This window comes from Neoarthrinium moseri (genome assembly GCF_022829205.1).
Source record: "Neoarthrinium moseri strain CBS 164.80 chromosome Unknown scaffold1_Wmoseri_CBS_16480, whole genome shotgun sequence".
Taxonomy (NCBI): Eukaryota; Fungi; Ascomycota; class Sordariomycetes; order Amphisphaeriales; family Apiosporaceae; genus Neoarthrinium; species Neoarthrinium moseri.
The window spans coordinates 1,711,949-1,727,627 of NW_026055115.1; the positions used below are offsets into that span (position 1 = coordinate 1,711,949).

The 15,679-nt window shown below is 50.2% G+C and overlaps 5 protein-coding genes across 5 annotated transcripts; 2 read left to right on the plus strand and 3 right to left on the minus strand.

The window, feature by feature from the left end:
• Positions 1-152: 152 nt before the first annotated feature.
• Positions 153-2,605, minus strand: JN550_000545 (uncharacterized protein; the record flags this gene model as incomplete). The annotated part of the gene is made up of 2 exons (XM_049317092.1): positions 153-2,521; positions 2,578-2,605. The coding sequence occupies 2 exons, from the start codon at positions 2,603-2,605 to the stop codon at positions 153-155; spliced, it is 2,397 nt and encodes a 798-aa protein (XP_049177834.1).
• Positions 2,606-3,180: 575 nt separating this feature from the next.
• On the minus strand, positions 3,181-4,011 carry JN550_000546 (uncharacterized protein; the record flags this gene model as incomplete). Its single annotated transcript, XM_049317104.1, has 1 exon — positions 3,181-4,011. The coding sequence occupies one exon, from the start codon at positions 4,009-4,011 to the stop codon at positions 3,181-3,183; it is 831 nt and encodes a 276-aa protein (XP_049177835.1).
• Positions 4,012-5,656: 1,645 nt separating this feature from the next.
• Positions 5,657-6,484, plus strand: JN550_000547 (uncharacterized protein; the record flags this gene model as incomplete). The annotated part of the gene is made up of 1 exon (XM_049317115.1): positions 5,657-6,484. One exon carries the CDS (start codon positions 5,657-5,659, stop codon positions 6,482-6,484), a length of 828 nt encoding a protein of 275 aa, XP_049177836.1.
• Positions 6,485-8,184: 1,700 nt separating this feature from the next.
• JN550_000548 (uncharacterized protein) lies at positions 8,185-9,908 on the plus strand (the record flags this gene model as incomplete). Its single annotated transcript, XM_049317126.1, has 2 exons — positions 8,185-9,173; positions 9,227-9,908. The coding sequence occupies 2 exons, from the start codon at positions 8,185-8,187 to the stop codon at positions 9,906-9,908; spliced, it is 1,671 nt and encodes a 556-aa protein (XP_049177837.1).
• A 4,235-nt stretch (positions 9,909-14,143) lies between these two features.
• JN550_000549 (uncharacterized protein) lies at positions 14,144-14,815 on the minus strand (the record flags this gene model as incomplete). The annotated part of the gene is made up of 1 exon (XM_049317137.1): positions 14,144-14,815. The coding sequence occupies one exon, from the start codon at positions 14,813-14,815 to the stop codon at positions 14,144-14,146; it is 672 nt and encodes a 223-aa protein (XP_049177838.1).
• Positions 14,816-15,679: the final 864 nt, after the last annotated feature.

Genomic DNA, 15,679 nt, shown 5'->3' on the forward strand with positions numbered 1-15,679 from the left:
GGCGACGGGTAAAATTCTTGGGTTGCACTCTGCAGCTCTCCGGGTGGAAACACCATTGACACATTGATACTATAGAAGGACAATCGCTCGTTTGGTTATGGGTATCATAGATCTAGCAGTACATATCCAGGATATTTATCCAAGGATGACACTTATTTGCTGCATATAGCGTTCAGTGCCCCGAAATTCTCTCGCAAAAACCTCTGTACCTCTCTGTTGCCGCCGAGGCCCCCAGTGAGCGCGTCAGAATCGCCCTCAATTTTGAGACCTTCCAAGCTGGTGGCACGGGATAAGGCAACGTACACCTGTCCCTCTTCAAAGGCTCTTGAGAGATTGACGATAACGCGATCCAATGTCAAGCTTTGGCTCTTGTGAATTGTCATCGCCCAAGCCGGAGCTAGCGGAATCTGTGTCCGGATGAGAAGGCTGTAAGGCTTCTCATCTCCCAGTTCAGCTATGGAGCAGTCGGCGTAGATGACTCGAGTGGTGCCGTTGTGGAATCGCACAACGGGCCATCTCTTTATTCTAGTTCCCTTACTCTCGGAAAAGGCTTTGATCTGTTGCTCCTTCAGTACCGCACGGTCGCCCATTATCAGGTTCTCTGGTTCCTCTTTCTTGCCCGTCCTTGCCCTGGGCATCTTTGCAGGGTCATAGGGCTCAAAGCCGCATATCAGCCCTTGACTCCCGTTGCACAGGCCCGCTGCGAGATCCAAGTTGACCAATAAGACCACGAGCATACCCTGCTTGAGCTGGACCTGTTCATCAAACCGGTGGTCCTCAAGAGCCTTCAATGGCTTGAGCTCTTCTTCACCCGGCGGCCCTTCGGCTTTGCGCAACCCTTTCCATTGCAGGTGTGGGTGATATTCTCTTTGCCACTTAAAGACGTCGCGAGACCAATACCAGTGATTGACACCTGTCAGCCTTTTGAACTGCTTTTGGTTGACTTCTTTGACTTGATCTCGCGTGGCAAACAACCTAGTCGCGTTGTTCACCCGGCAAGGATGCTCCATGAGCCTCGAGATCTCGAACGATGTGAGTGCTTCTCCGACACGAGTCTTTTGGAGCATGCGGATGAACTCCTCATCATTCTGGCGATGGATTTGCCTGAGGTGAACATGCTCGAAGTTGCATTCCTGCCAAGCTTTGCTCCTAAAGGCCCATTTATCTTGGTCATGCCACTCGTTGCGACAGCTGGTACAAGAATACTTTTTGCTTCCGAGATAGAAACTCTCGCTGAGACCCCTCCCGCAATCAATACAGTGTTGGAATGGTTTCACGGGAGGGAGCTGGCAAAAGTCCCCGGTAACGATGACCTGCACTCCACCGAATGCAGGCTGAACTTCGCGGGACGGCTTGTAGCGTGCTTCCTTCATGAGCTCGTTCAGCCGCTCAAAATGGAGGTTCTCAACCATGCTGATCTCGTCTATGACGATGACATCCGTTTCTTTGGCGAGGCGTTTGTAGACGAACTTCCCATGGGCACCTTTCTTCAGCTCCTCTAAAGGCTGCTTATGGTGATCTGGAGTCCACCCGGCATATGTCCAGGTGGTCGAGCCATTCACCTGCAACGCGGCTCGGCCAGTCGGGGCCAGAATGCGCACCTGCTTCCCCATTGCACGTAATCGTTTCGTAAAGGCCTTGAGGACTGTCGATTTGCCACACCCGGCACTTCCAGTATAAAACACGTTGCGCCCGCTGCAGATGACATCAACAAGGGCTGCTTGTTCGGCGCATAAAATGGGCTCATCAGGCATTGGTGCAGCACGTGCACTTGGTTGAGCTCTTGATGGAGAGGATAGGGGTTCTGGAGCAGTCTGCGACGGCGGAGGTGATATTGGCTTTTGGCTGCTGGGGGCCGGGTAGGACATCATAGCCAGATTCATCTTCCTGTTTTCTGCTTCCACTTTCACACGAGAGCAAGAGGCAGTGCTGCCGCTGTTGACATGTTCCACGGATGGCACCAATGAAACTGGTTGCAACGCAGCGCCTGGAAACGATCGAACAGCATCTGTCGCGTGTATCAGGGACTCTTGAAATGCAGCCTGTGGTGCAGCACTGCAATATCTCTTGCTCACTTGGCTGTCGGGAATGGGAGCTAGTGATTTGCTTGGAGAACCCCGATGCATGTCGTGGTTGGGGCCCACTACGTTGATGAGTCCTGGTGAACTGTCATGATCCATTTCCCGTCGCTTGCGCTTATTGTTCGAATCCTTCCCACCGGCAGCTTGCGGTGTGTACGTCGGCACTGGTAGTCCCGCTGCCGCAGTCGGGAAGTATGGGCTGGCTTGCCATTGCGGCTGCTGAGGCAACTGAGGGTAGAAAACTGGAGCAGAGTCGTAATCATTCACTGCAGCATGTGAGGGCGCGGCAGAGGTATCTGAGTTATTCTGGTGTTCATATGCGCTTGGTGGCAAGGGTGGAGGGCTGTGATACTCGTTAGGGTTTGTCGTGGCTGGTTGCCATTGCTGCTGTGGTGGTTGCTGACCGGCGTACAAACTCGCGTAGACACCATTAGACACTGCTGTCGAGACAAGTCAGCCAAGTTTTATCGCCAGCTGCTTTGTGTGAAGTTCATACCAGGTTCATAATAGTAAGGATACGACATGACGAGCATGTGCAAACGTTCGCTTGAAGTGCCCAGGTCCTAACATGAGTGCGATGTGTAGCCAGAGTCATTCGTTTCATCCAATGGGCGTCGCGACGCGACTGGAATCCATGGAGACGCGTTTGCTGTGTAAGGGGTCCAACATCTACTGGCTCGGCGGACTGCTGCAGCTGTCCTTAGCGGTGGATTGGTGGGCCGAACTCGCTGGGGTCCCGCCAAAGCTCTCACTAAATTAAACCTTGCGTTATGCTCCTGCAGAGACCAGAATCGCTACACCCAACGTGGTACGCATGACCACAGGCGATGCTGCAATCAAGTTTCCCTTGACCGTACATAACAATATTCACATCGATGTCTAATATCAGAGAGTTGCGCCACTGCCTTTCGGATTGCAGCAAAGGTTGCAAAGTGCAATACTGGTTCGTGGGTGATGATGGAAAGTCCAGAAAATGGCTTGAACTGAATTGCTTTTTCGAATGCATGAAGCCTTGAGCCGTAGTAGTGCCTTTCGAGCTCGGCAGTTGAGGCCGGTCTTCTGCGTATGAAGCAAATCCGTGTTTGCTGCCTTCGCAGACTCACTCGGGGTATGTCATTCTCCTGGTGACACCGCCGTCGACTTTGAGTTCTTCGCCTGTGATGAAACTGTCGCTGTCGGAGAAGTATTCCACAGCCTTCAGAATATCTTCCACTTTGCCCACGCGGCCCGAGAAATGCCATCGCTGGTCATCCTCGCTGAGCCCATCCTCCCACTTCATGCCCTGCTCATCCCCTTCCTTGCTCTCGTGAACCACATTGATCCAGCCCGGGAGAATCGCGTTGACCTTGATGCCATCGTCGGCCAGTGAGCAAGCCATGGCGTGACTCAGTCCCAGCAAGCCCGCCTTCGTGCTTGCGTATGCTTCGCTATTGGGCTCTGACTGGTATGCACGTGTAGACGATACCATCACTATGTTACCGCCATGGGGTCTCCTCGGGGGCTGCCTCTTCAGCATCGGTAGGCAGGCCCTTGACAGCAGCGCGCTGCCCGTGAGATTGACCTGCACACTGTTCTCCCATACGGCTAAAAAGTCTTCAGACTCAAGCCCCGGACCATGTGCACCTGACGTGTTTGCCGCGTTATTGACCAGCACGTCTAAACTTCCGTCAAAGAATGCCGAGGCCGAGCGTGCTGCCATTTCGATGTCTTCTTTCCGGGACATGTCCGCTCTCAAGATCTCGTAACGAGACTGTGCATCCGACGAAAATGTCAAATTGGAGAGCCATTTTGGGATCTGATGCTTCATTTGCTCGATTTCGACATCATTGTTGTCGAGCAGGAAGACGCGGTGGCCTTTCTGCAGCAGCAGTCGAGACAGGCCTCTGCCAATGCCACGACAGGCACCTGTGATTAGATAGTTCTTCGACATGCTTGAATCCCAGAAGAGCCTCTTTACAAGCCGAGCATATGTCCTGGCGGTGTATGAGATACCTAGGTAACCAAAGGATTGACGGTTTCCCTGGTTCCGCTCCAAAGTCGTCGACGCTCCTGTCGCACTTGATGGCACTGGGCGGGCACCTGACGTCATCAGCATCCACTACACTACAGTACACAACCAAGTCACTGGAACAAAATCCCTACCAAGTAAGCGACAGACAGGACCTGAGTTAAAAACGTTGCATGATTGAGCAACATCGGGAATACTACATTGCTTTCCTAGTCTTCTCTCTAATACTTGCTTGTTTCGTCGTCTTGCCTAAAATCCTTGGCACAACCTATTCGCGCGCATCCCCTTAGGTTTGATGTTCGTTCGTACTAGTGTTAATCCAAGGATATCGTGAACCACATAGGTAGGGTCAATTATTCTATTCCAAAACAGCAACTTATATACAAGATCACAGAAGGGAGCTTTGATTAAGATAGAGCTACCAAATGAAGAGTTAGCCAAACTACACGTGATGTAAAGTCTTAGCTGCCTTCTTTTACCGAACAGACAGACAACGATATATGTACGGTGCGCAACAGAGTTGACTACAATAGATGGTATGTCCAGTAACACAAACAGCAACGTGATAATATTGCTGAGGAAGAGATCTTGTCCGATCACACCGTATATTGCAGCGTAAGACCGGTCTCCTCTTGACCAGAATCTAGCACCGAGAGTTGTTCAACGAGTCAAACCTGCAGCCCAGATGTACCCGCCTGTCATTAAGGCTGGTCAAGATCCTGTTGATTCACAGGCTCTGGAACGTTTGAAGCAAGTAGACGTTTCACTCCCTTTAATACCGTATAATATAGTTCGATGTTGGAAGGAACAACGCACAGCCCGTAATTCCCAGGTTGGCGTGACTGATGTACCATCTGAGCCTTTTCACACCAAAGTGGGGGTCATCGAACCCTTTTTTCTGACTACTAAACGGTTAACCAAATATCGATAATTCTAATTACTTCCCTAGCCGTCATGCCCGTAGATCTATGGTGGCAAAGAGCTCAGTGCGGTTGATTGATCCTATGGTCCTTGAACTCTGCATAAAAGCCGCAACTTCATAACAGAGTGTAAAGCCACTTCCATCATCCTGCCAGCTACTAGAGGTACGAACGTGTAGTGTCTCCATTGCTGCCGAGACCGACTTTGTCCGCCCATTTTTGGCTTAAAGCTGCCCAGGTACCCAACGCCACCGACAACCCGCCACGACCATAGCTATCTGTCCGTTGATACACCTGCATGCAGGTCTCGTCGCACTCAATAACCTTCCCCGCTAATGTCAAGAAATGCTTCAAATCTAGCATTGATATGCGTTTGATGGGCCGTAGTCAATCCACCTCGAGTTCAGCTAGGAAAATGGTCTGTTGTCTGAGACAATACGCAGCATGTGGTGACCCTGCATAAAGCCAATCATGGATGCTGTAAATTATACGAAACTTGAATTCTTAACACATTGTGAAGTCGGGTGTTATATGCATCGAGCCATCTATAAATCATCGGAATTCCTTTACGGATTCACTCAGAATCTAACTTGTCTCCTCACCTTTCGCCTCTCTTCGCTCAACAGACAACTCTGCCGCTTATAGCAATGGTGACTACAGCCAAGACCGAAAAGGTTGATGCCGAAGACAGTATCACAGTTGTTACATCACTTCTAGCGGCTGTTGAGGTTCAGGAAGATACCCAATACAGTTTTATTGACACTCCTGGAAAACTTTCTTCTGTTATAGATGCCATTCAGGACCTGCCTACTAGTCCTCCGTCTCTCTTCGTTGACCTTGAAGGGGAAAACCTTTGCCGGGATGGCACCATCTCCATTCTTCAACTTCATGTTTCTTCCACAGGGCGAACCTATTTGATCGACGTCCATACTCTTACGGACACAACGTTTACTACTCCAAGCAAGAACGGCACAACGTTCAAGCACATTCTTGAGTCGAGCTCAATTCCGAAGGTCTTTTTCGACATTCGTAACGATTCGGATGCTTTGTACAGTCACTACAAGATCGAACTTCACGGCGTTCAAGATCTACAACTGATGGAGTTGGCGACACGACGTTTTCCCGGGAGATTCATCAATGGCCTCGCGAAATGCATCGAGAGAGACTTGATCCTTTCATGGAGGGAAAGGGAAGCCTGGAAGGCCACGAAGGAGCAGGGCGTCAGGTTGTTCGCCCCAGAGCGCGGCGGGAGCTACAAGGTATTCTGCGAGCGTCCACTCTCAGAAGCCATCAAGCTCTACTGCGTCCAAGATGTTAAGTTCCTGCCACGGCTATGGTCCTATTACAATACAAGCCTGACAGCGCAGAAAAGAGAGAAGGTGCGCCTGGCTTCTGTTGAGAGGGTTAGGGAATCTCACTCTGTTGGCTACCAACCCCATGGTCGTCAGAAGGCTTTGATTCCCAAAGGATGGTAGTCTTGCAAAACATGTACCAGTCCTAGTGGGGACCAACCTTCTCAGCCCCTTTCCAAACCAGGATTGGGCTAAGCAGTCAGCGCGTTCTCGCCGCTGGCCAGCCGCCACGGTATCATGTGATTTAATGTAGGGCCAGCGGCATAAGTGCTTCTGATCGAGCCCAATCTAGAGTAGTGTTAGACTTTTAATTTTGAAAAACGAGTATTGAATTGTGACTCTTGCTTCTGCACAAGACTAAGACCGGTGAATGAACGCATATAGTGAAAGCACCTGAAAGTCCAATACCCCATACTTCATCTCTACCCACCAGGGAAACTACTTGACGGATCAATGCCGCGTAACTATGAGGGTGAAATTTCGGTGCTGAAAGTGTAGTTGAACGTGAGCACGGCCTCGAAAGCCCTGCAATCCCTGGCTATCACTTGAACCCTAATCTCCACCGTGGTGGGCCTCCCGCAGTGCGGGCGTAGTGAGCTGTAGATAACTGCAAATTCTAGTGGCGATGTATCAGCCCGGGCAGACGAAGAAAGTATTAAATTCGGTTTATGTGAGACGCCTTACGATGACTATGTCCGGATTGAAAAGTTTTCTTGTCCGAAATTTGCCACGTCGACGACCGTCGCGTATGAGACACTATGCACATGATGATGTCCGTGGACAACGCGAAGTAGGTCGGTCGCCTTGGGGATGACCGTACGTTCATATTCCGGAGAAATGATACTTAAACCTAAAGGAAAATTGAAGGTCTTATCCTATTTGAGAATTCCATGTAGAAACGTTGACCACTTCACTGCTCATGAAATACTGGAGGCGGTAATATATAGTTGGAGATGGTTTCATGGCGATGAGTTTGGATTGCGGAGAGTGGAATCATGCATACCACAACCGTGGAGGCAACGGCCCGTAAAGGTCTACACTGTGCAAGTCTTATCAGCTCGACTCTTACAGACTGCCAGTTTGGACGGATCCCACGGTCATCCCACGTACGATAAATCAAGTTCACTATTTCGGTAGGCGTAGCCATAGTGCAAATAGGGATGGCCGATTTGCATGACAAAATACTGCGCGCTGGAGAAGTACGACAAAAACATTGAGATATATTGCTTCTTCTAACAAGGTGGTGGTAATGTTTCAAATGGAGCGGGCTTGGTGGGAAACGGGAACAAGGTACGCCGGCGGTCATAATAATCATGGTGCAAGCCTCTGACAGTTACATGACATTGATTACCGCTTCGTGGAGCCCAGATGCGCTAAGGGTCGATTATAGGGCTGATTCGAGTGGGTTGTACTACATGGAAAGATGTGGCCAAATAATGATACCAGTTTATGCAACGTCCGGGTTCACCTTGAATAGAACAATAACTTATGCATAAGAAGGTACATTTGTTGAAGGCCGCCTGAGGCGCTTATTGGGCAAGACTACATAGCTGTGGCACAGCGACGTCCCCTGCCAATCAGACCCTGGTCGGATGACACTGTATCCTGCTGTTGGTACAAACTTGCCTGATTGCTGTGTCGTGTAACGATCAGCTGCATTTCCCAGCAAACTTCCGCTCCTGTGTCTTTTCTTGCTTGAACCATGACGGTGCTTGTATTTGTGTCAGTTAGCGACTCTAATTTGGCTTGGCTTTAAATTCTTCATATAGATCACTGTTAAAGATTCACGGATTCAGCTAAAAGCACATAATTCCATCGTCGCCATGTGGACGTCAAGCACGAGTAGTTCTTCCGCTTGGGACGCCAGCGCCTCTTTATCGTCTCTGCTTATTTTCCTGGCGTCATGCGCTGCATTGGCCCTGCTTCTGTCTTATTTTGGGGCTAAGGCATCGCCGCAAACACTGAGAGACCCTATACCAGGACTGTTCAACACACTTCAATTTATGTCCAACAACGAAAAGTTCATGGCCCGCGTCCAGAATGCCGTCAAAGGAGGCCAAAACATCATCCGCTTCTACCTTGGCCCAAAGACAGTGTATTTGGTTGCTGGGCCGCAAAACATCAGGGCCGTATTCGGTCGCGAGCTAGTGCATGAGGTTACTAACCAGGAGCAGATGACACGCTACGCGTTACCGACATTGTACAAGATGACACCCGATGAAGTGCGGCGCTGGGAGACTGACCACTCAGGTGTCACAAAAACGCCCATTCCTGGAACTGAAAGTGTGCCATTCCGTCAACGGCTCTGGTATAACTACGAACACATTTACGCCGAGTATATCGGCAAGCCGCAGTACATAAAGCCTCTGATAAAGATATTCAATGGCAACTTAGACCAGTCTTTGGACCAATTTCCCACGAGAGAATGGACCACCATAAGTATTCAAAATTTGTGCCGCCAAGACGTCGCTCGGGCGTTGGTTAGTGCATTGTTTGGACCCCGCCTGGTGCAGTTGAACCCTGACTTTATCAAACGACTTTGGGATTTCGACGAACAAGTTTTCCAACTAGTTCTTGGGCTACCTAGCTGGCTCAACCCGAAGCCTTCCAAAACACATGATCGCTACGTCGCCGCCATAGAGCGGTGGTTGGAAATCGTATCGAGAGATTTCAACTGGGAGAGTACAGATGCTGAAGCAGACTGCGAGCCCCGTTTCGGTGGGCGTGCGGTCCGGGAGCTCTATATATGGATGAAAGAGACAAAGTGGAGGACTAAGGTGATTGCTGCTACATTAGGAGCACTATGTTTTGCGTGAGACACATTACCCGCTTAACTCGTTTTGTATGCTTGGCTGACAAGAGTAGGCTTACCTCGAATAGTATACCGACCACGATATGGATGCTGATGGAGATCATTCAAGACCCTACTCTCCTTGAAGCTGTGCGAGAAGAAATACGAACAGTTGCGACCAACGATCCCAAGACGGGGAAGATCACGCTCGACAGCCAAAATCTAGTGGCGCTGCCGTTGCTGCAGTCCATTTGGACTGAAACACTGCGGCTGCGTATTAACTTCAACATCGTGCGAGACGTCAAGCATCCCATCACGCTAAGCGGCAACACCATCGCCAAGGGAGCCTTGCTGCAGGTCTCAATGATGGTGGCATATTATGATGAGGTCACATGGGGTGCGACTGGTCATCCTGCATCCGAATTCTGGGCGGAGCGCCACATCAAATACACAGAGGACCTGGACGAAGCAGGCAAGACCCACCGCAAGCCCAAATACGCCATGGCTGGTCACCCGACATCCCACTTCCCCTTCGGCGGCGGTGCAAACATCTGCCCTGGTCGCCAATTGGCCAAGTTTGAGGTCTTTACCACGATTGCTCTTATTCTTCTGCGCTTCGATATTGAGCTTGTTGAATGGACCAACCCAGATGGGTCGGCCTCTAAGAGGGCTGCAAAGGGTGATAAGCGCTACTGTGGAGCGGGCGCCATGCCGCCGGATCGAGACATGAAGATCAGGTTAAGACGTATGTACTAAGATACTTCGCTGACGATGATGGTTTATGCACACCGAAATGTTGACTAATTACACAATAACAAGGCCTTGCCATCTGGACTGTATTAAAAAAAAATGGTTTAATTATGCCTTCCACAACTGTCCACCGTTGCCTGTGGTGAACTTGTCACGGCCAATGCTGAAATGCCCGAGGAGCAAATCACTCGGGTCACATACAAGCTTGATTTGACGAGACCGGTTGTAGTTACACTTGTGCCTAGTCTTTTCCAATCCTACTGGTATAGAGAACCCAACTCGTTTAGGTAGATCCAAGCTCCGGGAGTGGTCGCCTATGATGGGGACGTAGGCATTGTCTGGCTCATCTTTAAGTGTTGAGTTTTGGGACGCTGGGGCCACATAGTCCATAAAATATTCACGGACCATCAGGTATCAAAGACTTGTCCCTACTTTATCCACCGCCTTGGTCGAGTACATCACTTTGTATACCCGGTTCTCATGACATACCTTCAAGGAGGCACCTAGAAAAGACATATCAATGCTCCGCGATATCCAATGCTCATCACGCAGATCCAGTTGCAGAAGTTAGACTAGGTCTACCGTGTCATGGGCTTGAAAATACTCTGGTTCTGTCCAAGCTCCGGCGTCAAACGCCGCTGTTGCAGTTGACTCGCGAGCGACATCGTCGCCCCCTTGGCGCATGAGTCGCATGACACCAAAGTAGGAAATGAATACTCACCCGCCCCCTTTCTGAGTAGAAGTTGAAGTCAGTAGTAGGTTGGGTACCAGACTGGCTATGGACATCGCCATACGCGCTATTTTGCAACTTTGTCCGGCTGGACCTTCATCGCGACATTCCAGTCCGACGGGCAATCTGCCAAGCTTACAGTACTTCTTCGCGGTGTCTCGACTCAAGTAGCCTCACTTCAAGCAGCCTCGCTACAACCTCACAATCCGACACGATGAACTGAACCTTGTAGCGATGTAAAAATTTATTTCTCGCTTCAATCTCCTACCATCGATGCAGATTATCAGCGCTCTGCGTACAGAGTGTATCTTTACCCGAATGACTCACACATTGCATCGTTCCGAGAGTCTGCTCCATCATTGCCGGTCGCTGGGTGCTTGGTGCGAGAGCAGACCCGCGGCCGCGGGAGGGGGATTTTATCTTGGTTTTGAAGCCGAGGACGACAACCGCCGCCCACGTGGGCCAACATGAACGTGATGGCTGGCATTAGGCCTATGAATATTAGGAGGCGGCAGCTGGATACTGTCCGATTGAAGCACTGCAAGATGATGAAACGGGAGAGGACTTCGCGATAAGAATTGGCGCATGCTATTCTTGCCATTTTTGATCACTGTCTGTCTCCTTGTCCCATGACTAGCATGTAAGCGACTTTGTTCTGAGTTCATGAAACGTGGTCGAGCATTCGGGTGATCAGTCGTCGCATATCCAAAACAGCTTGGGAGGACTCTTGGAACTTTCTGCCAGGTTCGACGGCAGCCACCAATGACCAGAAACACCGTTCGCCGCTCTCTGGGACTTCTTGGATAAGCGAGACTGTGCCATGGTTTCAAGTATAAAAATGGTCCATAACATCCAAGTTGACTTCCATGCAAGAACATTAGGTGCCGTTGCTTCAGCTGGATACTTGGTGGAACCAAAGGATTACTTTGGACCGTTTTTAAATGGTTGACTAAGCGCTCTCAGCCGAGCTCTCGCAATTTGACCACTTTGGATGCAAGTCGGCAAAATATATACCAAAGAGCTCCCTCACAAGATGAAAGAATAAATATACTGGGGGCCTTCAAAATAAACCCCGGTATACCTTTTACCATGTTCACCTGTTGTAAAGGGCGGAGCAGCGCGTAGCGCTGCGTGGCTATCGCACTGATTAAATCGCCTTGAACTATAATCGCTTCCCCTTTGTGGTCTGTTTGAAATCATGCTTAACCAAAGAAAGCGGATTAAGATGGCTCATTGGAGCATCAAGCAGCCAGCATCAAATGTATGACTGGACTGCCTGTATAATCTTTCCAGTTGCTTAATATATATGAAACGAATGCGTTGTTATGCCGAACCGTTCTGTACCGCGTGATACCCAGCCTGCTCAGCGCTCAATGAACATATAGGCGCACCCCCCCCCCCCCCCTTTTCTGTCTTTGAATGCTTCCCATGCATCTTGGAATTCTTCCTCTGCATCGCAGTACTTTCCTGAATCAAATAATATTAATGCCAACTGAGATGAGTGATGTGCCTCATCTATATTCACAAGACTTTTGTAGTTAACCTTCTCTTCCACATCTCTCGTTGGCAATTCCCAGTCCCAAATAAGCAGGAATTCTCGTGGCAAGATTAGAAACACCCATGAGTCGTTTATGAGGCGTTTGTAATCCACTTCGCCCTTCATAATGTTGATTGAAATCCGGACAATGACCAGTCGTCCCCGCCACAGCCTGATTATCATTGGCTTCGACGCTCCCTCTATAAGACAGACGATATCGCCCTCGAGGATCGCTCCTGCTGTCGACTCCACAGTAAGGGCTTCCACAGTAAAATCATATGCCCCTTTCTTCGTTCCGGACTTAGAATTCCATGGGGCTCGCACTCTAACGACTCGGCAACTATTGCCTATGTAAGTTTGGTCATCTATGGAGTTGACGTGGCCAAGGACATAGCCCCTGCTCACGATCACAGCAATCTCCCGATCTTTCCTTGTGGTGATGTTGCTATGTCTGGTCAACAAAGACTTAGACAATTGCGAGAAAAGGTCTTCCCATGAGACGTTGTAATCAGGCATCATGGCACCTTCCCCAGGATTATCTAATCTCATGCCAAATAGGGCGAACGCCTTATCCCGGCGAACTGTAGCCTTGCGGGTATGGAACTTGTCGATTAATTCCGCTAAAGGACGGACCGCCAAGGTACACCCTTTTAGGTGGCCAGTAGCTTGCTTGGACCGAAATACTGCACCCTGCATGAGGTAAGTGAGAGTTGTAATGAGACTAAGCCCGTCTGCATATGAGTCCTTCAACTCGTTCAGGCCGGAGCAGAATGCGTGTCCTGCGATGTACGCCGAGCCACACTTTCCAGCACGTGCCGAGCTGCGGCAACTTCTTGAAGGATCTGGATTCATTCTGTTGTCAGTAATATTTTCGTGTCCCGCTGAGCGGCTGATATCCTACCCAGATCCGCTCGAATCATGGTCGCCGAAGCAGCGCGCTAATGGCTTGCATTCTTGACTTCGGTATAGTCAATCTGTTCATATGTAGCATATTGCTGTCAGAAACAACCCGTACGTCATCGAGCGCCACCGTTACATCTCCCAACCAAATGATTACTCGAGCCGCTTTTGGCATAGATCATGGCCATTATTTCGACCTGTTTGTTGAGCTCTTCTGCGTTGATTTGGTCGATGCAGATAGCATCTGCCCACAGGATGCGCTCCAAGTAGCGATCCCGCATATGGCGTAGCGCCGAGTGGAGGCTTGCCGTGACAGGCACCTTGTAGTTGCCTATCCAGATGCATTGAGGCTTGTTTGATGATCCCCACGCATAAGACAAAGCCTCATATAGATGAGAACCCTCGTCTCGCTCGAGCAAAGGGTAGTCGAAGAGCTTGCATTGAATTGGGGCATCCTTGTCCTGATCAGCCGAAGCAAGCGAATGTTGCCCTCCAACAAAGAAGAGGGCCTATAGTCGGAAGTCATTGTAGGGTTAGACACAATTTGTGGCCTCTGGCGTGACGTCCGTGAATAGCTAGGATGTAGATATGCTGGGTTATAGCAGCTTTGTGTTCTGTGTAACGAGGAAGTGATGGATGCCTATCCATCCTACCCATGTAACTATTGGTGTCCCGCTTTCATATACTCTATTTTTAGACCACAAAGTGGGTAATGGCGCTTCCATTTCTAGGTGACTCGATGCCAAGCATCGAACTTCAGTATGCAGGCGATAGATATAATTGTACAACTTGTGCGACAACAGTCCCATACAGTCATGGCACATAAGGTAAGGCATGAATCAAATTGCACCCTAAATCCCAAGTTGACATCCTAGTTGAACTGTAACGCGTTTGCCACTAAAGAACATATACTCGATTGGATATAATTAAACTACAATGTCACTTTTAAATAACTCCTAGAACTCCCACTCCTTCCGCAAACCGAAGGGGAAAAACTCTTGCAACAAAAAGATGATTCCTGGGGCCATAGAATGTAGCCTCGAACGCCAGCTTAATGGCTTGATCGTCCAAGCTTCAAGCACCACCAACATTGGCAAGCGCCTCGTCCGAGACCTTCTTGGCATCTTCAAACATCTTCTTGAAGTCGAAGCTGCAGGCATCGCCCGCGGCCACGTGCTTCTTGACGTACTCCTCGAAGTTGCTGGCGCTCTTGCCCTGGCTCGCCAGCATCTTGGCGACCTTGATCAGGGCCTGGATGCCCGTCTTGGCCGCGCCGACGCCGCCCACGCCCGTCAGGAGCGAGGCGGCGTCCTTGGCCGCCTCCTTCCACACGGCGCACGTCACCTGGCCGATGGCGGGCAGCGAGGCCACGAAGTTCTCGCCGACCCAGTTCACGATGGGCAGGTTGCAGAAGCACTGGCCCAGCTTGTACCTCTTGCCCTCGGGATCGGGGAAGGTTGGCTGTGTGGTGGTGCCCGTGACCGCGCAGGTGACGCTGTAGGTCTTGTGGGTCTCGTCCACGATCTTCTTGGCGTCGCCGCACTTTGGCTCGCACAAGTCGGTGAACTTGGAGTAGCTCGGCTCGTCTCTTCCTTCGTATTTGCGGCAGAGGCCGCGGTTCTTCAGATCTTGAGTTTCCTTGTCATAGTCGCGCTGGAGGTCGATCTTTTCATCCCGAACTGACACGGCGGCGGCAGACACGTAACCGAGGGTCGCAAAGACAATGGCGGCGGCTGATAGCTTCATTTTAGGTGTTGATGGCCTGGCAAGGTGCTAGGTCTTTGTCAGGGTACGTAGGTTCAAAGGTGCCGATGCAGGTAAAGTAAGAAGGAATAACGGGTGTTAATGGTGTCAATAGCATTTAGTCTGCGTGATGGCACTCTTCTTCTCATTATATAATCGACGCCACTTCTATTGTCGTTTCTAATTCGGGGATGTTTTGATAAACAAGGCTTGAACCATAGGAAGACCGTGGATCAACGCCAGCGACCCACACCGCGACCAGTATACGCAAGAGGATAGCTCTATACACAGCCTATACAGCTACTGGCGCAGTCGCAGACTCAATGCGCTGGGCTGATCACATCCTATATGGTCCCCCAGTGATGGAGCGACTAGAATGCACTCATCCTCCAGGTTGCCTAAGGAATGGTTGAGCCTCACTGCGACCCAGTCAAACGTCATCATTGTGCTTGACTGGCGACGAAGCTGGGCAATGTTAGCAATTGGCGATGTACGAGTTACTAGGCAGGAAATCCGGGACCGAGAAGGAAGAACGGATTCCACAACGATCGACAAGCTCGCCCAGTTAAGTACTCTATGCAATGTGCAATTGTAGCCCTATGATGGCCAACTGGGGTGGATCAGATCGGGCTCCACAGCTCTTAGGTGCTGTGGGCCTCGATTGCTTCTAATTTTGGCGAACCCACCCCAAGTAGTGCTAGGATCAACTCCCTGGTCAAGCATCGCATCACAACCTCACCGTATCAAGTGATGTCACCAAGCGGGCGGACGAGTGAACCTGGCGATGCTTCCTAACCATTGCGTTAGAAGAAGCTTGAGCAGCGACACGCCGTAACCAGCCAGCCAAGCAAGTGTTACCAAATCTAA